The sequence below is a fragment of the Amphiura filiformis genome, chromosome 11, assembly GCF_039555335.1.
Source record: "Amphiura filiformis chromosome 11, Afil_fr2py, whole genome shotgun sequence".
NCBI lineage: Eukaryota > Metazoa > Echinodermata > Ophiuroidea > Amphilepidida > Amphiuridae > Amphiura > Amphiura filiformis.
Window position 1 is genome coordinate 15,652,717 of NC_092638.1, and position 23,756 is coordinate 15,676,472.

At 36.8% G+C, this 23,756-nt stretch overlaps 4 protein-coding genes across 4 annotated transcripts in view; 1 reads left to right on the plus strand and 3 right to left on the minus strand.

The window, feature by feature from the left end:
• Nucleotides 1-23,756, plus strand: part of LOC140163509 (neurofibromin-like) — a 178,002-nt gene that overhangs the window by 103,851 nt on the left and 50,395 nt on the right.
• Nucleotides 1,526-4,975, minus strand: LOC140164409 (uncharacterized). The gene is made up of 4 exons (XM_072187689.1): nucleotides 4,499-4,975; nucleotides 4,058-4,244; nucleotides 3,620-3,796; nucleotides 1,526-2,945 (listed from the first exon to the last, which is right to left on the minus strand). The coding sequence occupies exons 1-4, from the start codon at nucleotides 4,874-4,876 to the stop codon at nucleotides 2,641-2,643; spliced, it is 1,047 nt and encodes a 348-aa protein (XP_072043790.1). The 5' UTR covers nucleotides 4,877-4,975; the 3' UTR covers nucleotides 1,526-2,640.
• On the minus strand, nucleotides 8,205-12,034 carry LOC140163940 (uncharacterized). Its single transcript, XM_072187242.1, has 4 exons — nucleotides 11,405-12,034; nucleotides 10,965-11,151; nucleotides 10,284-10,460; nucleotides 8,205-9,630 (listed from the first exon to the last, which is right to left on the minus strand). Exons 1-4 carry the CDS (start codon nucleotides 11,780-11,782, stop codon nucleotides 9,326-9,328), a joined length of 1,047 nt encoding a protein of 348 aa, XP_072043343.1. The 5' UTR covers nucleotides 11,783-12,034; the 3' UTR covers nucleotides 8,205-9,325.
• On the minus strand, nucleotides 14,994-16,883 carry LOC140164118 (uncharacterized). The gene is made up of 4 exons (XM_072187363.1): nucleotides 16,482-16,883; nucleotides 16,052-16,205; nucleotides 15,513-15,689; nucleotides 14,994-15,301 (listed from the first exon to the last, which is right to left on the minus strand). Exons 1-4 carry the CDS (start codon nucleotides 16,881-16,883, stop codon nucleotides 15,006-15,008), a joined length of 1,029 nt encoding a protein of 342 aa, XP_072043464.1. The 3' UTR covers nucleotides 14,994-15,005.

Below are 23,756 nucleotides of genomic sequence, written 5' to 3' on the forward strand. Positions count from 1 at the left end.
TTGAGTTCGTAAGTTATGGTATTATGAAATTGGAAATTGAGATATCGGCTTTTGAAAATATTATTGACAATGTTGAGAGTAGGAATCACCTTGAAAAATGTCTCAAAAAATACAAGATGCCAGTTATACTCGGTTTGAAACTATCAGACAATATTTTTAACATTAATAACATCACAAATTAAGCAACAAACCCAAATTGTGAAAAAAATCATCCCGGGCAGATTTTTGACTTTTTCTCCATTTACGATCCTGCCCAAAAGTGTCTCCTTTTGACATGACACGTCACATATGAACTTAAATAAATATACTGTTGAATAAGCAGCGTAGTGCAAAGAATTCATTTCGTGAAAAATTACCACTGTACAGTAGCAATTAAAAGCAAACAGAATAAATAATTATAATTAGTGGTCACTGTGGTGATAGATAAACAAGTATTAGTAATTGCATGGTAATAATAAACAAGTATTTGTAATTGCAGTTCCAGTGAAAGATCAATCCTTTTAATTAAAAGTAAATGGAGGCGACGCCATTTTCAAATTGAACTTTTTATACTTCACTGATTGATTAAGCCCATAATGTGCAATCTTTTCAAATGAATTTGTATTTTTTTTCCAAACCTGATTTTTTTTGCATGTTTGTAATATAGGTGTTGTATCTATAATACAATGTACATTATCGACTTTCTTTATCTGCGTCAATAATAGAATATTGATTCAATCGAATTGAATACATGTCTCCATTTTGAGTTTGTACTACACCACTGAGCGATCAATTTCTAGCCAATCAGATAGGCCTCCTTTTCTTGTATTCGGTGAAATACCAATCACCCATCGCTTACCAACGGAGTATTAAGTTTATATTTATAACACTGGGTGTCGACACTGTGCCAGCTATCTATGGCGACTCTCTTCACCAGGTCACTTATGCCTGCTCAAAGTTTCAAAATCTCCTAGATTTCAGCTGTTAATGCCTACATTGTGTAGATATGCTTGACATAAAGAAAAAATGCATTCCTCTAGTCATGAGGGTCAGGAAATGTATAACTTGACCTATCTAGGATATTCCATTCTTGAGTCCATCTTATGTGGAGGTTTTACTGTTGTAGAACAGTTGGTCAAAGACAAAGTAAAATCCACTGGAATGGTGGATAACTATTACACACTACCACAGTTTTAAGGGGTACTACACCCCTGGCCAATTTAGTGCCTATTTTTGCATTTTCTCAAAAATATAGCGCACTGGTGACAGGTAAGATATGCATATTATAGGGGCAAAGACTACAACTACTGCACTGAAAATTCAGCAACTCAAGGCAAGTAGTTGTTGATTTATTGATCAAATATTGGTTTTCCCTCATTTTTGACTGTAACTCCACAACTGTTGTCTGTGTTGAAATAAAATTTCCAGTGCAGTAATTGTAGTCCTTGCCCCTATAATATACATATCTTACTTGTCACCAATGCGCTATAATATTTGAGAAAAATGCAAAAATAGGCACAAAATTGGGCAGGGGTGTAATACCCCCTTAAAGATGTTCATTTCATATTTATTATAGTTACTCAAGTTATGTCAAACAGTTACTATACTTAATAATACTTAGTAATAAATATCAGTGTTGTAGTCGAGTTCGCTTCATCTGAGTCGTATGTCCTCCTGATGCTAATTTCTGATGTCCAAGTCCGAGTCCTCAATGTCTGGGTAGGAGTCTGAATCCTTATGTGTCAAATTCAAACCTCGTTTTATTTTCTATATCAACGTATACTTAACCAGAATTTCAGTTCTATATTATTTTCTTGTAAATACTTAATTTGCTTGAGTCTTGAGTTTGATACTGTCCAACACTCCAGAATGGAGACAAACGGCCAGTATGTGTGATCTGTGCTGTGGTTTTTGAGATTCTTGCTTAGTCTTGGTTGCTTAGATACTTTGTTACTGCAGTTTTGAAGGTTTCCGGTTTTGTGATGCTGATTAGGTGTGGTGGAAGAGAGTTCCAATCACGTAGTGCTAGTCCCACCTAGTGATGTTTTATAGGTAGCATACCTCGGAATCAAAGTATAACCACATGATATTATCACTTGTTATGAACAAAGAATGATTGAAAAAAATAAAGTGTGATTTGTTCTAGGATTTTTAAGTATATGTCGATGATTTTGAAGCTTTGGCCTAAGCCTAGTTTTAGCGAGTTTAAGCTTCCATTTGTATTTTCACTGTACTGCATAATGCTAACAGTATCTTCATCCAGTTCATCAACACGTTGGAAGCGTACTTTGCTACTGATTCTGTCCTTTTTGGCCACAATTTCTATGCTTGCTTGTTTTGTTTTCATCGGCTCGGTGGACTCCCGGGGGATGGACTCGGTGTTGGCATCGCCAAAACAAAATCAGTCCCTTCTACAGTCTTAATGTTGCACTTGGCAGTGACACATTGTAAATAGCGATATTATTCAATCACACAGAAGAGATTTAAATGACTATTGCCCTGGCAATAGTTCAAAAAACGAAAAGAACTATTGCCCGGGGAATAGTCCAGTTTGACGTAAAGGGGGGCATAGCTAATTCAATGACTGCACTTCTAACCAATCAGATGATGGGAATCTATATAATTTACTTTATTTCTCCATCAGTAATATATTAATTTTCATCACAAAGTTTGGCACATATGCCATGCTTGACCCTCATTTATCCCAAAAAATGACATTGCAACATAACGCTGATAATCAGTGGCATCAAAGCTCAACTCAAGTTTATAATCACGTTGAGGTGGAGCTGGGAGAATGGACCATTTGATTACATTGCCTTGTAGCAACAACTCCATTGGTGGTATCTCTTGTATGGTGGTGTCACCGGTGCATATTTGCTCTATCCTGGCTGTGTTGTTGCGATTTGTCAAGCAAAAACTGTAGTATCCTCCTACCATGTCAACGGCATGGTAGCGTACAGCCATTCCTACAAAAAGAGATGAAAAGGAAATAAGTGATTTTATTGTGAGAGAAGTGTTATTTTATCATGGTTGACTGTTTGTCATGTAGACACTTAACTGATAGCAAAAGAATTGCCTCAACTAGATGTAGGAGGGCTGAGGTGAGTCCAAATCGTTTTTTGTTTTTTTTTCGTTTACTACAGTGAGCTGTGTGCCGGAGGGGGGGCACTTTCGCATACATGGTCTGTAATGCATGCGTGACCAAGAAAACAAGGAAAAAGGGGTGTTTTTTAGGCAAGGCAAGTTATGCGCGTGACACATTTTGGGTCTAAAAAACACTGATTTTCAAGAAAAAGGGTAGTTTTCTGAAACTGAACAACTTATTTAAGGTACCTTTTCAAATTTTTGGTAAATTATGAGTCCAAAAAAGGTATATTTGTTGCATTTTTACTAGCCAAAAACTTATTTGGGGGTAAATTCTATATTAAATTATCTTATTTAGGGGCTAAATTTGCTGATAGGTTAAAACTCGTTTTGGGGGCATTTCAAAAATATTTGGTCATGCATGTGTACACTATCATACTTGAGTGGCTCCCTTGGGGCTGTGTGTCTGGTTTATTATACGTGATTGCAAAACCTTGTGTCTGGGAGCACAAGATTAAGGAAAGAATGCTTATTTCAATAAATTGTTGGCACTTACTGTAACTTATGTATAGCTCAGTTTCTGGTTCAGTCTCCAATATATCAGTACATGGTGGGTTGTTATTGATGAATTGGTCACCATTGACAATATGAGATATAGTCCAGTTAAAGTCACCAGTGCCTTCAAGTTTCATTGTTGCATAAATACTCTCTTCTGCCCAGAATGTTGTGCAGCCTGGAAAACAAAAAAACAAAAAATTAAAAAAAGAAGAATGAGAAAAAAGGGGAACAATCTTGGAAGATACCGGATCTCTACAACATATCCCTATACATGTATCAAAATGCAGATTTTAGTATTGGGTGAAAGCTCATATTTTTGTCACAACCCCATTGGTAGTTTAGTGGTTACCACACAGGAAGTTGTGTATGTTCTATGAACCAGTAAGATACATATTTTTATGCCTCCACCGGAAGTATTTCCTGGTTGTGATCCTACCTGATAGTGACAGTGTACAGTTATAGGGTCCATATACTATCTCTTCTGTGGTGATTGATGATGGGGTCTGTGTTGTCATTTCTGTTGAGTGTCCCTCTGTATGGGTTGTCATTTCTATTGAGTGTCCCTCTGTTATAATGTCAGTGCTTGGTGGTGTTTGGCATTCAGCTGCAACTGCAGGTGGATCCTGTAACAAGAAAACAATGTCTGTCTCAGAAGACCATGTACAAAATTTTTGAAATTGGACCACGAGACTCATCAAGATCGCTTTGCCCTGTATTGCATTAAAATAGGGTCACACGATGCCCTGCAGCATGTCAACAACTGAGGTGGCAATATTTTACATGTATGTCATGTTAAACCGGGACCCTACTTCTGTATTTACGAGGTATATTACACATGATATATTTCACACTCAGAGTATTTGTATACCCAACTTACCCAAGTGTAGTCATCATAAATCTGATAGTATCCAAATTCATCACTCTGAGCCAGATGGCACGGATAGACCTCAGCATCTGCATCATTCAGTTGACAAACTCCTGACGTCCTGGCATAGTTATATGACATACAGTTCTCACGTACCAGACACAACATTCCACACCGCCAAGCACTACTCACATTGAACAAGCTTTTAGTTTGGTGTTCAACTAACATTGTGTTTTCTGATGGGAGCATGGTACGATGTCCAGTCCCCATGTATGGTTTGAATCCTTTGGTTTGTGGAGCACATCTGGAATCTCCTGGAGACTTGATGGATGAGGCAAGAAGAATGATGCAGATTGTGAAATGGTAGAACCGATGCTTAAGTGGGAGCATCCTTGATGCTAAGTCACAGCCGGATCAGGAATTGAATGAATGAAACAACCACAATTCTAATATTATATTATATTATATTATAATAATAATAACATATTATGTTGAGCCACTTTAGTTTGTTGTTCATACTTCTAAATCCATGTGGTCAAAATGTACATAGTGTAAGCTGAAGACAAAATGCACTTAACATCCGTATAATTTGAAAGTCATAAACCTTGTGTTTTTATGTTATATTTTCCTACCAATACTGTTGCACTAGTCATGAAACAAAGGATGATTTAAACACATCCCACAATCCTTTGCAAAAGTGGTGCCAACTATAGCAAATTTCATTGGATTCTATTAGAAAGATGTCATCAATACAATTCTTAATACTCGACCTTATGCAATGTGCAAGTGGATGATGGGAAGTGCTCAAATCCTCTTTTTCATACATCGGTGAATAAGAGATTTTAATGTTGTTTAACTTGTTTCTACCTGAATGGATCTAAGAACAGCATATTCTTGTGTGGTAAGTGATTAAGTTTAGTGAGTAGAATGCATTAAGGATCTTATTTTGAGAAGAATGCATCAGTGATATAAATGTCGACTTAAAACCTATATATGGTTAAGGTTAACAATAAATAATCTTGGAGGCACGGTGGCGCAGTAGTCTTTAAGACTCTGACTTATGATCACAAGGTAGGAAAGAATGAACAGTTTAACCAACCCAAAGTGTTACAATTAAACATGACAACAAATAAACACAAATCCCGACCGGCACAAAACCCAACTTGAAGAAAAAAAAAAAAGCAAGGGAATGTGCGGCATGGGAATCGAACCCACAACCTTCCGATCTGTAGACGGACACCTTATCCATTAGGCTACCAGCTCCCACTGATAAACGGTGGTTAAAGCTGGGTCTAATGTTATAGCAGTCATTGTATACAATACACACACACACAAGTATTACTGAAGCAAATCACAAGGTAGTTTGGGGTCGCCAAATCCCCATGGCGTCAACGTGTTGTGCATGGCTTTTCATCCCCATTGCCTCTCCCACCCATTGCTGGAGAGGTAGCAGGCTCCCTATGGAGGAGGTGTAGAGACCCCCCTTAGCAACATTACATGGAGGAGTCTGGTCCAGTTAGTTTGAAAGAGAGATTTGCTCTCTGGCCTGTTTACAGGTTCGCCTATATATACAAGGTGTCCCATAGAAAAATTACATGTTAAAAATGAAGCGCATTTTGCGATGATACAACAAAACACTGCCATTTTTCAGATATTATTTATTCATCTTTCTTGTGACTGTCTGCTAAGTTTCAACTCCATATCTTAAAAGATGACAGGGGGTGCCACAAGTGACTAGACATCAAACAATATAATAATAATAGCATAACTTTCATTCCCAAAGATAATCACCCAAGTGACCCATCTCCTTGCAATAGAAACTGCCCAAAACATAACGTCACGCAAGCCAGTGATCTCCTTGCAACGCAAACTGCGCTAAATAGTGCAAGACACATCAGTTTCTTATTATTTTGATTTTCATGGCATGAAAATTTTCAGCGTTTTTTGTTATTGATTTCAGTGTTTTTCAGCCTATTTTTAGATCAAATGCACAGAAAATGGTAAAAAACATGGTTTTCAGTGTGTTTTTTTTTTTTTTCAAGACCAGTTATCATACCTGTATGTAAAGAAGCAAATATGTGACGTGTCATGTCAAAAGGAGACACTTTTGGGCAGGTTATCAATTTTGAGGTTTTTACATATCCTGAATATCTAGAGATATTTTGCTGCACAACGCCATTTTCCCCAATGAAATCGGACATTCCAAAGCGAAGATATTGAGTTCGTAAGTTATGGTATTATGAAATTGGAAATTGAGATATCGGCTTTTGAAAATTTTATTGACAATGTTGAGAGTAGGAATCAGCTTGAAAAATGTCTCAAAAAATACAAGATGCCAGTTATACTCCGGTTTGAAACTATCAGACAATATTTTTAACATTAATAACATCACAAATTCGCAACAAACCCAAATTGTGAAAAAATCATCCCGGGCAGATTTTTTTCTCCATTTAAGATCCTGCCCAAAAGTGTCTCCTTTTGACATGACACGTCACATATGAACTTAAATAAATATACTGTTGAATAAGCAGCGTAGTGCAAAGAATTCTTTTTGTGAAAAATTACCACTGTACAGTAGCAATTAAAAGCAAACAGAATAAATAATTATAATTAGTGGTCACTGTGGTGATAGATAAACAAGTATTAGTAATTGCATGGTAATAATAAACAAGTATTTGTAATTGCAGTTCCAGTGAAAGATCAATCCTTTTAATTATAAGTAAATGGAGGCGACGCCATTTTCAAATTGAACTTTTTATACTTCACTGATTGATTAAGCCCATAATGTGCAATCTTTTCAAATTTCCAAACCTGATTTTTTTTGCATGTTTGTAATATAGGTGTTGTATCTATAATACAATGTACATTATCGACTTTCTTTATCTGCGTCAATAATAGAATATTGATTCAATCGAATTGAATACATGTCTCCATTTTGAGTTTGTACTACACCACTGAGCGATCAATTTCTAGCCAATCAGATAGGCCTCCTTTTCTTGTATTCGGTGAAATACCAATCACCCATCGCTTACCAACGGAGTATTAAGTTTATATTTATAACACTGGGTGTCGACACTGTGCCAGCTATCTATGGCGACTCTCTTCACCAGGTCACTTATGCCTGCTCAAAGTTTCAAAATCTCCTAGATTTCAGCTGTTAATGCCTACATTGTGTAGATATGCTTGACATAAAGAAAAAATGTATTCCTCTAGTCATGAGGGTCAGGAAATGTATAACTTGACCTATCTAGGATATTCCATTTTGAGTCCATCTTATGTGGAGGTTTTACTGTTGTAGAACAGTTGATCAAAGACAAAGTAAAATCCACTGGAATGGTGGATAACTATTACACACTACCACAGTTTTAAGGGGTACTACACCCCTGGCCAATTTAGTGCCTATTTTTGCATTTTTCTCAAAAAATATAGCGCACTGGTGACAGGTAAGATATGCATATTATAGGGGCAAAGACTACAACTACTGCACTGAAAATTCAGCAACTCAAGGCAAGTAGTTGTTGATTTATTGATCAAATATTGGTTTTCCCTCATTTTTGACTGTAACTCCACAACTGTTGTCTGTGTTGAAATAAAATTTCCAGTGCAGTAATTGTAGTCCTTGCCCCTATAATATACATATCTTACTTGTCACCAATGCGCTATAATATTTGAGAAAAATGCAAAAATAGGCACAAAATTGGGCAGGGTGTAATACCCCTTAAAGATGTTCATTTCATATTTATTATAGTTACTCAAGTTATGTCAAACAGTTACTATACTTAATAATACTTAGTAATAAATATCAGTGTTGTAGTCGAGTTCGCTTCATCTGAGTCGTATGTCCTCCTGATGCTAATTTCTGATGTCCAAGTCCGAGTCCTCAATATCTGGGTAGGAGTCTGAATCCTTATGTGTCAAATTCAAACCTCGTTTTATTTTCTATATCAACGTATACTTAACCAGAATTTCAGTTCTATATTATTTTCTTGTAAATACTTAATTTGCTTGAGTCTTGAGTCTTGAGTTTGATACTGTCCAACACTCCAGAATGGAGACAAACGGCCAGGATGTGTGATCTGTGCTGTGGTTTTTGAGATTCTTGCTTAGTCTTGGTTGCTTAGATACTTTGTTACTGCAGTTTTGAAGGTTTCCGGTTTTGTGATGCTGATTAGGTGTGGTGGAAGAGAGTTCCAATCACGTAGTGCTAGTCCCACCTAGTGATGTTTTATAGGTAGCATACCTCGAATCAAAGTATAACCACATGATATTATCACTTGTTATGAACAAAGAATGATTGAAAAAAATAAAGTGTGATTAGTTCTAGGATTTTTAAGTATATGTCGATGATTTTGATGCTTTGGCCTAAGCCTAGTTTTAGCGAGTTTAAGCTTCCATTTGTATTTTCACTGCACTGCATAATGCTAACAGTATCTTCATCCAGTTCATCAACACGTTGGAAGCGTACTTTGCTACTGATTCAGTCCTTTTGGCCACAATTTCTATGCTTGCTTGTTTTGTTTTCACCGGCTCGGTGGACTCCCGGGGGATGGACTTGGTGTTGGCATCGCCAAAACAAAATCAGTCCCTTCTACAGTCTTAATGTTGCACTTGGCAGTGACGCATTGTAGACAGCGATATTATTCAATCGAGCAGAAGAGATTTAAATGATTATTGCCCTGGCAATAGTTCAAAAAACGAAAATAACTGTTGCTCGGGGAATAGTTCAGTTTTGACGTAAAGGGGGGCATAGCTAATTCAATGACTGCACTTCTAACCAATCAGATGATGGGAATCTATATAATTTACTTTATTTCTCCATCAGTAATATATTAGTTTTCATCAGAAAGTTTGGCACATATGCCATGCTTGACCCTCATTTATCCCAAAAAATGACATGGCAACATAACGCTGATAATCAGTGGCATCAAAGCTCAACTCAAGTTTATAATCACGTTGAGGCGGGGCTGGGAGAATGGACCATTTGATTACATTGCCTTGTAGCAAGAACTCCATTGGTGGTATCTCTTGTATGGTGGTGTCGCCGGTGCATATTTGCACTATCCTGGCTGTGTTGTTGCGATTGGTCAAGCAAAAACTGTAGTATCCTCCTGCCATGTCAACGGCATGGTAGCGTACAGCCATTCCTACAAAAAGAGATGAAAAGGAAATAAGTGATTTTATTGTGAGAGAAGTGTTATTTTATCATGGTTGACTGTTCGTCATGTAGACACAATTGCCTCAACTAGATGTAGGAGGGCTGAGGTGAGTCCGAGTTGTTTTTTGTTTTTTTATTTACTACAGTGAGCTGTGTGCCAGGGGGGGGGGCACTCGCATAAATGGTCTGTACGCATGCGTGACCAAGAAAACAAGGAAAAAGGGGTGTTTTTTAGGCAAGGCAAGTTACACACATGACACATTTAGGGTCTAAAAAACACTGATTTTCAAGAAAAAGGGTAGTTTTCTGAAACTGAACAACTTATTTAAGGTACCTTTTCAAATTTTTGGTAAATTTTGAGTCCAAAAAGTGTACATTTGTTGCATTTTTACTAGCCAAAAACTTATTTGGGGGTAAATTCTATATTAAATGATCTTATTTAGGGGCTAAATTTGCTGGTAGGTTAAAACTCGTTTAGGGGGCATTTCAAAAATATTTGGTCACGCATGCGTACACTATCATACTTGAGTGGCTCACCTGGGGCTGTGTGCCTGATTTATTATACGTGATTAAAAAACCTTGTGTCTGGGAGCACAACATTAAGGAAAGAATGCTTATTTTCTGTAAACTGTTGACACTTACTGTAACTTATATATAGCTCAGTTTCTGGTTCAGTATCCAGTATATCAGTACATGGTTGGTTGTTATTGATGATTTGGTCTCCATTGACAATATGAGATATAGTCCAGTTGAAGTCACCAGTGCCTTCCAGTTTCATTGTTGCATAAATACTCTCTTCTGCCCAGAAAGTTGTGCAGCCTGGAAAACAAAAATTAAAAAAGAAGAGTGAGAAACAAAGGGGAAAATCTTGGAAAATACCGGATCTCTGCAACATATTCTATATTTGAAGAGCTTTGTTTCAAAACCCCTTACATCCACTTGAGCAATTTTGAGATAACATCAATAAATCATCAAAAAAAGTACTTATATATGGGGGTTTTCAACAAAAGCAGTTTTTGGCGGGATGCTTGGGTATGATGAGCATCCCGCCATAAACTGCTTTTGTTGAAAACCCCCTTATATCAGTGATTTTTTTGATGTATTCTCAAAATTGCTCAACTGGATGTAAGGGGTTTTGAAACAAAGCTCTTCATTTGTATATATCAAAATGCAGATTTTAGTATTGGGTGAAAGCTCATATTTTTGTCACGACCCCATTGGTAGTTTAGTGGTTACCACACTGGAAGTTGTGTATGTTCTATGAACCAGTAAGATACATATTTTTATGCCTCCACCGGAAGTATTTCCTGGTTGTGATCCTACCTGATAGTGGCAGTGTGCAGTTATAGGGTCCATATACTATCTCTTCTGTGGTGATTGATGATGGGGTCTGTGTTGTCATTTCTGTTGAGTGTCCCTCTGTATGGGTTGTCAGTTCTGTTGAGTGTCCCTCTATTATAAAGTCAGTGCTTGGTGGTGTTTGGCATTCAGCTGCAACTGCAGGTGGATCCTGTAACAAGAAAAAGATGTCTGTCTCAGAAGACCATGTACAAATTTTTTGAAATTGGACCACGTTTTGCAGTTCTCGTCAAGATCGCTTTGCCCTGTATTGCATTAAAATAGGGTCACACGATGCCCTGCAGCATGTGTTCAACAACTGAGGTGGCAATATTAATGTCATGTTAAACCGGGACCCTACTTCTGTAATTACGAGGTATATTACACATGATATATTTCACACTCAATTTGTATACTCAACTTACCCAAGTGTAGTCATCATAAATCTGATAGTATCCAAACTCATCACTCTGAGCCAGATGACACGGATAGACCTCAGCATCTGCATCATTCAGTTGACAAACTCCTGATATCCTGGCATAGTTATATGACATACAGTTCTCACGTACCAGACACAGTATTCCACACCGCCAAGCGCTACTCACATTGTACAAGCTTTTAGTTTGGTGTTCCAATAGCATTGTGTTTTCTGATGGGAGCATGGTACGATGTCCAGTCCCCATGTATGGTTTGAATCCTTTGGTTCGTGGAGCACATCTGGAATCTCCTGGAGACTTGATGGATGAGGCAAGAAGAATGATGCAGATTGTGAAATGGTAGGATGGTCCAGATAACAGGATCATTCTTGATGTTATGTCACCGTCGGATCAGGAAATGAATGAACAAAACAAGCACAATTCTAATTCTGTTGAGCCAGTTTGTTGTTCATACTTCCAAATCCATGTGCTCAAAGTTAGGTCATATGCAAACAATTTAGAAGCATTACACACCTGAAGATGAAAAGCTCTTTACATTCTCATAATTTTGCAAGTCGGAGACATTTTGTTTCGATATCATATTTGCCTACCAGTTTGTACTAGTCATGTCACACTATCTCTGAATTGAAATATGTCGGCTGAAAACATTAATGCTGCGATACACTCCATACCAAGAGGATGATTTAAACATTTCCCACAATCCCTTGCAAACCAAATTTTATACACTTGATGGATGAGAAGAATGATGCAGATTGTAATAATATTGGAGGATGGTCCAAAGTGATGAAAAGCCCTGTAAGGGTAATATCCATGTTTATTATGCCTTCACCAGATGTATTATGTTTCCTGTTTGTCCGTCCGTCACTTTGTCATTCCGTCAGTCCGTCCTACCTTGCAAGTGCAATTTCTCGGAACTGGTAGGGCGTATCGTGTTGTGATTTGGTGGAGGGGTGGTAATTAGCAGTTTCCAAATTCTATTATATTTTTGTCGCAAATAATCTGCATAAATTTGCATAAATGTCTCCGAGTGCAATTTGTCGGAACTGGTATATAGGCGTATATAATGTGCCTTACTGAAGGGGTAGCAATTGGTGGTCTTTAAATTCTACCAGGTTTTTGTTGCAAATATGCTAATTTGGTGTTCATTTGCATAAATTTTTATCAATTCAGTTCATTTTTTCCACACCTCTAAGTGAAACCGCCCTGGTTAAAACGATGCATGCCAAGGTGGAGGCATTGCGACCAATGCTTTGTGTCTAGAACCATGCAACCCGAGAACCGCAAAATTCTAGTTACATTGAAAGCTAGACCTTGTTATATGATCTCATCCTTACAGAACACAAGTGGCAAAATTCATTTGGCTTTCAGTTTGACTTATGAGTATACATGACCACACAAACCAATGCAGTGTGCAAGTGGGTTGTGGGAAGTGTTGAAATCCTCTATACACCAGGAGATATTGCTGTTTTAAATGGATTTTACAATAAACCAACAACAGGATATTCTTGGTTAATCATGTGTTAGAGGAATACATTAAGGATATCAATATTGTACAAAAACTATTAAGATAATAAGAAAAGTAGGCCTAATGGAAAGTAAGAGAGATGTTCATGACAAGAGTGTAGCAATGTTGTCACAACATCTCAAAATTTGACCCTAAATGGCGTATGTAGGGGTAGCAAATTTCACCCCTTATTGGCGTAACATATCAGAAATTTTACCCCTAAATGGTGTAAGACACCAAATCGGACCCCTAAATGGCGTAATGTGTAATGACAATTTTAAAGAGAATACACTAGAACTACATTTTCTTTGTTTTGGTTTATCACTTGCAACCTTTTGGCTCCTAGCTGATTCTGAATCTACACACCCCTGGTTGTTACTTAAAAGAAAAATATTGCAGTAGTACGCAAATAATAATAATAATAATAATATACACTTATAGAGCGCGTTACAAACAAAACAGTTTCTCAATGCGCTTTACAGAAAAAACCTTAACTACAAGATATACTACAAATTTAAAAAGCCCAATAGAGCAAAACAAGATAAAACTAGAGTCAACAGACGCTGAATACAAGCTGCAATTTGACCCCTATAACTTGACCCCTGGGTTACGGATGCGGTCAACTGCTCTTGCATTGTGCAAATTCACGCTTATAGTACAGCAATTTTCCTCAACTATAACATCTTATGTCCAGAAAGGGCAAATCTATTAAAGATTAAAAAAGTATGAACACAGTATCAAAATGTTTCTTTTGAAATATCAATTCAGAAGATGTTTTGTTATTGAGGTAACATAGCAAAAGTGGTCACGGTCAATACGCCACACTGGAGTTCGCCTAGTTTGCTGTGCTACATAAATTCCTCAACAAAATTTAGAAAGTTTTTTCAAATATCTATATCTCAGATTATTTGTGACATGTTGATGTTGTGTTGCATATCAATGAACAGCTACTTTGTTCCCCTTTACAATGACATCACTTTTGAAACAATCACCTTTTTCACGGCTGAGTACACGTCTTGTTAATGTTGTGGGGTCTCAAATAGAACGTGCCAAATTAACCAAACAACACTAGTCACTAACCCAAATAGTGGGTGAAAAACCATATACGCAACGACATCAGCCTGGCACCTCCTCATGCTGCTCACCAGAGTGACCCCACAGAAATTCAGGGATAAAATTGGGATGGCAAAGAGTTCATCCTTTATTGACTAAAAATGGTCCAAAATCCTGGCTTCGCTACTGGGTATATAACATGATTTCTTAATGACACAATTTCTTAAACAATGGCCTTAATCTTGGTGTTATATTATATATTTATAACGAAATTAATCACTCATCACTACCATATTTTGTAAGCATATAAATCATATTTATATACATAATAACGCTAATAAGTTATCATGTCAATCTGTGACTATACTTAAAGTAATAATTACAGTGTGTGGAAGAAATCCTGTTAGGATTCTAGCTAGATGTAGAAACTGAAATTTTTAAATTATATTACATTTCTTCTTCTTTCTTTTCTTTCTTTCTTTTCTTTTCTTTTCTTTTCTTTTCTTTTCTTTTCCTTTCCTTTCTTTCCATTCCTTTCCTTTCCTTTCCTTTCCTTTCCTTTCCTTTTCATTTCATTTCTGTTTTTGTTTCTTTTTTGTTTCTTTTTTTTGTTTTCTCTCTTCTTCTCTTCTTCTCTCTTCTTCTCTTCTCTTCTCTTCTCTTCTCTTCTCTTCTCTTCTCTTCTCTTCTCTCTCCTCTCTCCTCTCTCCTCTCTCCTCTCTCCTCTCTCCTCTCTCCTCTCTCCTCTCTCTACTCTCTTTTCTTTTCTCTTTTTCTTTCTTTTTTTCTTTCTTTTTACATTAATTTTTAGACGCCAAATGACTCATATAGTGTTTGAGAATTTCTCGATGTTTTTTCCGTTTGTTAGAAAATGAGATAAACCCTGATATTTTTAACAGTTTCAGGATTCAGATGGTTCACTCTGCATATCCCTGCTTGCGCCATGGCTTTTATGTGTTCACAATGACATAGCTAATTAAATTATCTGATTAAATATATCTACTTTTATATTTGATAAAATATAATGTTTGGTCACAAAATCCGGCACATATGCCAAACGCGACCCTCATTTATCCCACTGAATGCCAATGCAACATAACGATGGAAACCGGTGGTGTCAAAGCTCAACTCAAGTTTAAAAGATGGTTGAGGCGGGGCTGGGAGTATGGACCATCTGAATACATTGCCTTGTAGCAAAAACTCCATTGGTGGTATCTCTGGTATGGTGGTGATGCCAGAGCATTTTTTATCAATCAAGTCTGTGTTGTTGAAATAGGCCATGCAAAAGCCATAGGATCCACTATCGTTGTGGTAGTGTAAATATAATCCTGCAAAAGGGATGAAAATGAGAAGAAATAACAAATGATTTTATTTACAAGAACAAAGTGTTTATTAGAAGAACAAGAATATTTCACATCGTTTTCAGTATATTTCAAAAAATTTGAACATATACCTACGATGCAAAATCCCGTTAGGCTTTGCAGTATAATATAAAAGAAATAGGGAATTGAGTTTCTTTTCAATAAACTGAAAACTTACTATAAAGTATGTAGGGCTCAGTTCCTGGTTCTTCATACAATTTATCAGTACATGGCTGGTTGTTATTGATGAATTGGTCACCATTGACAATATGAGATATAGTCCAGTTGAAATCACCGGTATCTTCAACTTTCATTGTTGCCCTAACTTGTTCTTCTACCCAGAAAGTTCTGCAGTCTGGGAAAAAAAAGAGAAAGTAGTGCAATTATTGATATTTTAACATTGAGTTAAACACCCTGATGAGTTAGTGATTGAACATGCACAAGCAGTAATTTCTAAATTAACGCTGAAACCTGGAAATGTAAATTTCTGTACATCCATATGAAGTGAAGGTCACTTCAAATCATCCTCAAGTTACCTGCTATAAGAATACAGAGAATGGTCCTAAACTATGTTACATGGGGATGATTTGAAGTGACCTCTACTTGAGATGAGTCTGGTATTTATATATACCTAGCTATTATGTAAACGGAGACTCATGTAACATCTGACAAGTGCATGCATCCGTTTGATATGGATGTACACATTTGTGATTCTACCTGATAGTGGCAGTGTGCAGTTATAGGGTCCATATACCATCTCTTCTGTGGTGATTGATGATGTGGTCTGTGTTGTCATTTCTGTTGAGTGTCCCTCTGTTCTAGCGTCAGTGCTTGGTGTTGTTTGGCATTCAGCTGCAACTTCAGGTGGATCCTGTTATTAAAAGAAAAGGAAGTCTGTGTAGAAGACCATGTACATGGCTTCAATAATTCATCTTTTACAGGTCTCATTTTGTCCTGTTTATCCCAAAGAGTAAGGTCATGACAGGGTCACTATGAAGCATGTTCAGCCAATATTGGTCACCCCGTAAATAAGAATTGAATTACAAATAAATAAATAAATAAGTCCCACATAGCACAGTATTTTACTAAAAGGGATAGCATATAGCACATGACATACTTCACACTCAAAGGGTATTTATATAATTACCCAATTGTAGTCATCATCAATCTGATAGTATCCAAACTCATCACTCTGAGTCAGATGACACAGATAGACCTCAGCATCTGCATCATTCAGTTGACAAACTCTTGACGTCCTGGCATAGTTATATGACATACAGTTCTCATGTACCAGACACAGCATTCCACACCTCCAAGCACTACTCACATTGTACAAGCTTTTAGTTTGGTGTTCAAATAGCACTGTGTTTTGTGATGGGAGCATGGTACGATGTCCAGTCCCTTTGTACGGGTTGAATCCTTTGGTTTGTGGAGCGCATCTAGAATCTACCGGAGACTTGATGGATGAGGCAAGAAGAATGATGCAGATTGTGACGATATGGGAGGACGGTCCAAAGTGATTCGTAAGTGTTGCAGATAACAGGAGCATCCTTGATGTTAGGTTGAATCAAACTTTTATGATGTTGAAATCATACTTTAGCATTAGATCACTGTTGCCATAGTAACATGGTCATCCGATTTACCTGTCAGATAATGAATGAACAAAACCACCACAATTTTGATTATGATCAGCCAGTCTGTTGTTCATCTGTTTTAGTTATACTTCCAAATCAATGTGCTCAAATGCACATTAAAAGCCCTGTAAGGGTAACATCTGTATGTATTACTTTGAATACTAGATCTCATATGTGCCAAACACAGGTGACATCATTCATTTGACTGTAATGAGTGTATGTAATCTCAACATTATAGTTGACCACACAAACCTATGCAAGAGGGTGCTGAGAAGTGCTGAAATCCTCCTTCTCTATACACCAGTGAGTAGCAGATACATGTAGTTGTGATGTTTTTGCATGAATGGATCTAGCAATAACCAAGATTCTGGGGTAATTAGTGTGAGGAATGCATTAAGAATATTAATATTGTAAACAAAACTATAATTAATGATAATTAGAATATCATTACAGGCTTGAGAACAAGGCTTCATTAATAAATTACAAAATGTTTCTTATGTGGCCTTTCCAAAACCTGAATAGAGAGGAGGATATAGGTGGGTATTCACAGGGATGAAAATCTTATACTGAAAGGAAGATTGTTGAAAAGTAAGAGAAGTACATGACTAGAGCGTAGAAGAAATGGAAGATTTGTTTCAGTTTCCTCAAAATTATCATGGATTTTAAGAATCTTACATATCTTCTGTTCAAGATTGAAACCAATATGATTGTTTGGGCTTTTTAGGGTACAAAATCCACTTCCGGGTTCTTATTTTGGTTAATCGCAAGCGTTGACGCTTTGGAAAACTTTTAACCAATCAGTGGTAGCTATTTTGAGAAAGTTGCCAGACTGTTTGTTTAGTGATGGAGGAGCACAAGATGACTGGAACTAAGGCTACTGTACATACACTGTTATTTTCCTAAAGGTTTTATTTTCACCAATTTTGCAAGTGGACATGCAGGCGCAAAAATATCAACACACAAAATTTCTGTTTTTATATAAAGTTAGTTTACACTTCCATAAATTTCCGCTAATTAAAATCGCGAAAAATTATGTACGCGAAAATAACATTGTATAGTACACAGTAGTCGAATCGCAACAAAGTCATCTTGGCATAGAGTTGCAATAACTGTGACATTTGCCTATGTTTGAGGATTATACAACGCGTACTCGCTATTTGGACCAATCGGAGGCGCACAGCAACAACGGGACTGATCGATTTTAAGCCCTAGGTAATTCCTTGGAAAATGTAGGATTTAATTTAATGATATTTTTATTTGAATTGAAGTGTTTAAGAATGAGAATAAAGGTATTGTTTTTAGCCGCTGGAGTGCATCTATCGTCTCATATAACACGGGCGACATCATTATTTTTGGCGTAAAACAACTTGGCTTCGCCTCGTTGTTTTTCTTTAAGCGTAGAAGGGTAATTTGTCCGTACCCTGGCAACGCAACCACGTAAACGTATTCAAATCTGCCATTGTGAAACCCCACATGGTGTTACTCTCAACTTTAGATGAGACACACTATATAATTAGGCTGAATATGGTATATTTGTTGCTAAAATTCTTTGATGCATCAAGAAGTAAATTAACTAATTGGTTTGTGAAATCAACCATCATTTGTAGACATGTGTATGTGGCAGTATTTGCAGGTTGAAATAAACGAAGCTCCAGAAAATCAAATGTTAAAGTGTTGTAGACCTACATGTATTGACGTGAGATGGTTAATTACCAACTCGTTTCTTCCCTGCCTTTTTGGTATAATTAGATGTAAACAGTATTGATATAGTAACTATGCCAACTACCCAGGGTTTGATTTAAAAATGTGTATAGCAATTTTTAGAGAAAACATTATTTAGATGATGTTCTTATGACATAGCATATGTTCACACTGTAAAAAATTGTTATACAAGCTAAAATTTGTGTAGCAGCTACAATCCAGGAAAAAAAGGTTGGCACACTTTGCCTGTCTTTTGGTATATCTCTTCCCCCGCTCCCCCAATTCAATGTTGGACCAAGCCATGTTGTCAACAGGTCCATGAGACCCTCCAACATTGAAAGATGGGGAGTGGGGAAGGGTGAGATATAGAGGGGAGTCTGTACTTCACATATATTGCATGCATGTTTCACTCGAGCTCGCCTCTCCAATTTTGATAGGGCACGCATTTCCATTGTTTAGTGCAAGTGTGCCAACTATTTTTCCTGGATTGTAGGTTCTCCAAATGTTTTGAGCATTTTGCTCTGCTACACCAGGTAAATTGAATGCTGCGACTACCATCAATATTGGTAGCACACCTACAGGTACAAGCTCACCGCCAGTGCTTGACTTTTGAGGTGACAGGAATATCGGACACCAGTTTGAACCTACAACCTTGGCGAAAAATGTTGCCACACCTGAGCGTTAATTGGCCAACATCCTTCCCCGCTCCCCTATTGCAATGTTGATTTGGACAAAATCGTCATCATTTCTACATTACAGTCTCCCAACATTGGAAAATGGGGGGGTGGGGAAGGGCAAGTGTAATCTGAATGTGCATTTGCAACTATTATACAAAATAATACAAAACTAACACATATTTAGCTTCGATTGCATGCTTTTAACACCAGAACGTGCTGGTGTGGCAACGAATTTCCGCCAGAGTTGTCTCTAATAACATATAAAAAAAATCATCTGAAATTACGTTTTTCGTTCATATCTTTAGAACGGAATGCGGATTTACGTGCAATTTTCACAGAGTCTTAGCCTGTTTATGTACTCTGTACTAAATATAATTATTTTCATGTAATTTATACATGGCTTGGTCTATGTGTCCTATTATTTATAAAGATGCCAAAATAATGCAAAATATGTAACAAATATCAATCGCCATCACATGCTGTCTACTGAAGATAGTACACGCAAAATTTTAAAACTATTTTAATGATGACAAAATAGCGTGAAGTTTATGTATTAGACCTAATAATAATAATAGCAAGGATCAGAAGAGGAAAATTATAATCATAGAAAAGTCATCAGACGGATTCGAACCCCTGATCTCGCTGATCTATAGATTTCAAGGCGGCGACTTAACCGCTGAGCCAAGAAGAAGTCGTTGAATTTGTGAGCATTTCTAATGTATTAATGTTAATTTAAAATTATGCAATGCGTATACCGTATTGTTTGTAATAAACGCTCCCCCTCTAATAAACGCCCCCCTCCAATTTTTCTGTGAAAAATTGACAAAAATGCAAACATTTCCATGCCATATCGTGTAGGTAAGCTTAAAACTTGCATTGGTCATGTCAGTCACGATCGCTAAATTGCATTGACAAAACCTATTATGACTCAACTCCTGTCCATTTCATTGCCTAATTATGGTAGAATTTCACTAATTCCATGCACTTACAAGTGTAATTTTGTTGTATTTCCCACGAAAATATCATTTTCCATGGGCGCCGCCATCATGTATAGTCGTAAATCCCTTCTTTTAACAGGAGCACCATCGGGAAATTGAACCCGATTTTTAATCTTTTTTCACTGACAATTCACTTCTAATAAACGCCCCCCTTTTGGAAAAATGCAACGCCCCCGGGGCGTTTATTACAAACAATACGGTATGTACACTAAAACAGGTGATTTAATTCTCATTCACCTACAATTTCAATTGTTATGCCGTTCTGGTTGGTTTAACCTAATACAGAGATGTTATAACCTCATAGTAGAATTAACATGTCATACAAATGCATTTAAGATCAGTAACCCATTGCACATATGGAGATGAGGTTGATGATTTAACGGTGACGGTCGACACAAACACAAATTAAAAGAAATTTAGATTATTTTCTTTATTTAAGATTTGTCCAACGTGGGGAAAGGTGGTGAATCAAAATTCCAAGTTTATTTTTATAACCCTAAATACATTGCCAACATATATAATCGTTGTAAATCAATGAAATTATGTGTATTGGAGACGTTTCAGGTCAATTTGATACCATATGCATTGCATAATTTTAAACTAACATTAATATATTAGATATGGCTTGGAATTCATTCACATCTCCGTGGCTCGGCGGTAAAGGCGCCGACTTCTAAACTACAGGCCACGGGTTCGAACCACGCTGTTAGTTTTGTTAAAATTAATATTTTTCCTCTCTTAATCCTTCGTATTATTGTTGGCCTAATGGTTAAACTTTGTGCTATTTAAAAAAAAAAAAAAAATGATGAAATTTTCGGTGTACTATATTCAGTAGACAGCATGTAATGGCAAATGAGAAGGTTTTTTGACACATTTTGCATTATTTTGGCATCTTAATAATTAATAATATACATAGGCCGGTCCGCATGAAAACGATATGAAAAAAGTTATCTACGCTTAATTTTAACATGGATAAAACGGACAGTATCCACTTAAAACCTGTGTGTAGCAGCAACTTGATACGATTTTCCGTTACTGATATTTAGCAGAAAATCATGCAGTTTAGAGCCCTAATTACGAAATGTGTGTAATTTAGCATTAATGGTGATTTGAGGGACCACTCCCTAAATAAACTAAATAAACCAAGTACTTTGTCAACAATTTTATTATGATTCAAAAGAATATTATCTACTCCCAAATCGTGTGCAATGTGAAGATCATACGACATTCCGTTTTTGAGTTATGAGACAAAAACGGAATTTAGATGAAATATTTTGCAAAAATGTTGCCACACCTGAGCGTTAATTGGCCAACATCCTTCCCCGCTCCCCTATTGCAATGGTGATTTGGACAAAATCGTCATCATTTCTACATTACAGTCTCCCAACATTGGAAAATGGGGGTGGGGAAGGGCAAGTGTAATCTGAATGTGCATTTGCAACTATTATACAAAATAATACGGAACTATCACATATTTAGCTTCGATTGCGTGCTTTTAACACCAGAACGTGCTGGTGTGGCAACGAATTTCCGCCAGAGTTGTAGGGGTCTTTTGGTGAGATGATACCAAAGAGGGTTATTGGGTAAGGAAAGGGTGGGGGAAAATGTTATCAAAATAGGGGTTCTTTCTATGGGACTTGGAATTTTTTTTGTCCCAATATAAAAGTTGTTGAATTTTTGATACAAAAATCTTCACAATTTTTTTTTTTTTTAATTTGAAGAAAAATAATGATTTTTTGAAGAAAAATAATGATTTTTTGAAGAAAAATAATGATTTTTTTTAGAGACAAAAACAGAGCCAGCTGTGACAGATTATCAAAAATTTGTTTAAAATTCTTAAAAAAGGGGATCTTTTGGTGACAGTAAAACAAAAAAGGGGGTCATTGGGTGAGAGGGAGTTTTAAAATGGGTGTCAATGTGGCCGTTTTCAGTGAGTAGCCGCCAATGGCATATTGTATTAAATATTGTAGCGTGTGCGCTTCTTAGCTGCAAGTCGATGTTTTTTCTTTAATGGTTTATATGGTGTGTCTTGGGCCGCACCAGTCAGCAAATTCCTGCAAAGTGTGCTGAGGCTTGTGGGGTTAGGCCAAATCTCACTTCTGACAGTCGTATTATCTCGATAAAATCCGTCATCTTGAACACTGTGAAACTATGTGTGTATTGATTATTCCTGGCATATTCTTGTCAAAAGGCTCGTCCCACAGTTTGATTTAAAAAAAATTATAGTAAAACTATAAAAAAATGCATTCTGCATCAGGTTTCTAACTTGGCTTTGAAACAAACTGTTAAATTAAGATGGCATATGCCTGTGTGTAGCATACTTTAAATCACTGCGCAAGATACATGAAAATGAACAAAACAGATCAAGAACAAAAAATGTTAGCATATTTCAACTTTTTTTTTCGTCCACTTAGATGTCAACTTTTTTTTTTGACCTAATGGAAATCTCACAATAATTATCAGTGAAGAAGAAAAGAAACCAAAGTCTTACCGTATTAAGATAAGTAACTATTATTCCTAAAAGTGCCCAATTCAATAAAAAATACCAGGATGATGTGGCACAACAATTCAAATATCGGTCCACAATGTGGCTTATTCCTTTATTGCAATTGTTTGGGCGCCATAATCTGCAGTATATTCCTATATATGTCCACTATAATGGTCGGTCGTTAGTGTAATGGTGTTAAAAGCAAATTGGTGACTTAGTGTGTGATTAATTAGCTTAATTAGCTTAAGTGCCAACCTGCACCAATGAAAGTGAATTGGTTTAATTACGATATCACTTGTCGTCGTTAGCAGGAAAACCTCCTATGTACTTGTGGCCCCTGAACATGTTTAAAACAAAACTACCAACAGGTTACATACAAGGTTTTGCTTTAAACATGTTCAGGGGCCAGTGCCACACACAAGGTTTTCCTGCCCAACGACGTTGTGCTATCAAGCAAAGCGAGATGTCAAAAATTTAAATTTTGAGGTATGACTAAAAGAAGCTCAATTTTTTCTTTTGTGTAATTAGATCCAGAAACAGCTATTTATAGGTATTGGCCGTAATATTCACAGATTGGCGCTGAAATAGCAATTTGTCTCTCGCTTAAAGTTCTGTGAATTTAGGTTGGAAGTATTGTGCTGGTAGGGTATTGATTTCCATACGCCTGCAGAGAATGGGATAAATGGTCTTTTGTGGTTGACTAAGTTTGATCTAGCACTTGTTCAGTGCCTGTATGGGACCTCGACAACCCCTCTCAGACATTACAAAATCCACGCGCAAGCGCCTCATTGCTCAGCTAGATTGTGAGATCGAATAAAGCCCCTGAAATAGCTGGCAACTAAGAGGTATGCTTAGTTTAGTGAGACAAACTCAGTGAGACAAACTCGGATGTAGCTTTGCTCCAAAGCCAAACTATTTTCCATC

Coding starts and splice junctions, on each gene's coding strand:
- LOC140164409 (XM_072187689.1), bottom strand. CDS start 4,876: ATGCTCCCACTTAAGCATCGGTTCTACCATTTCACAATCTGCATCATT. Junction 4,245..4,498: donor TTTATGATGACTACACTTGG/GTAAGTTGGGTA, acceptor TTCTTGTTACAG/GATCCACCTGCAGTTGCAGC. Junction 2,946..3,619: donor TGAGCTATACATAAGTTACA/GTAAGTGCCAAC, acceptor CTCTTTTTGTAG/GAATGGCTGTACGCTACCAT.
- LOC140163940 (XM_072187242.1), bottom strand. CDS start 11,782: ATGATCCTGTTATCTGGACCATCCTACCATTTCACAATCTGCATCATT. Junction 11,152..11,404: donor TTTATGATGACTACACTTGG/GTAAGTTGAGTA, acceptor TTCTTGTTACAG/GATCCACCTGCAGTTGCAGC. Junction 9,631..10,283: donor TGAGCTATATATAAGTTACA/GTAAGTGTCAAC, acceptor CTCTTTTTGTAG/GAATGGCTGTACGCTACCAT.
- LOC140164118 (XM_072187363.1), bottom strand. CDS start 16,883: ATGCTCCTGTTATCTGCAACACTTACGAATCACTTTGGACCGTCCTCC. Junction 15,690..16,051: donor CTGCACACTGCCACTATCAG/GTAGAATCACAA, acceptor TTTTTTTCCCAG/ACTGCAGAACTTTCTGGGTA. Junction 15,302..15,512: donor TGAGCCCTACATACTTTATA/GTAAGTTTTCAG, acceptor TCCCTTTTGCAG/GATTATATTTACACTACCAC.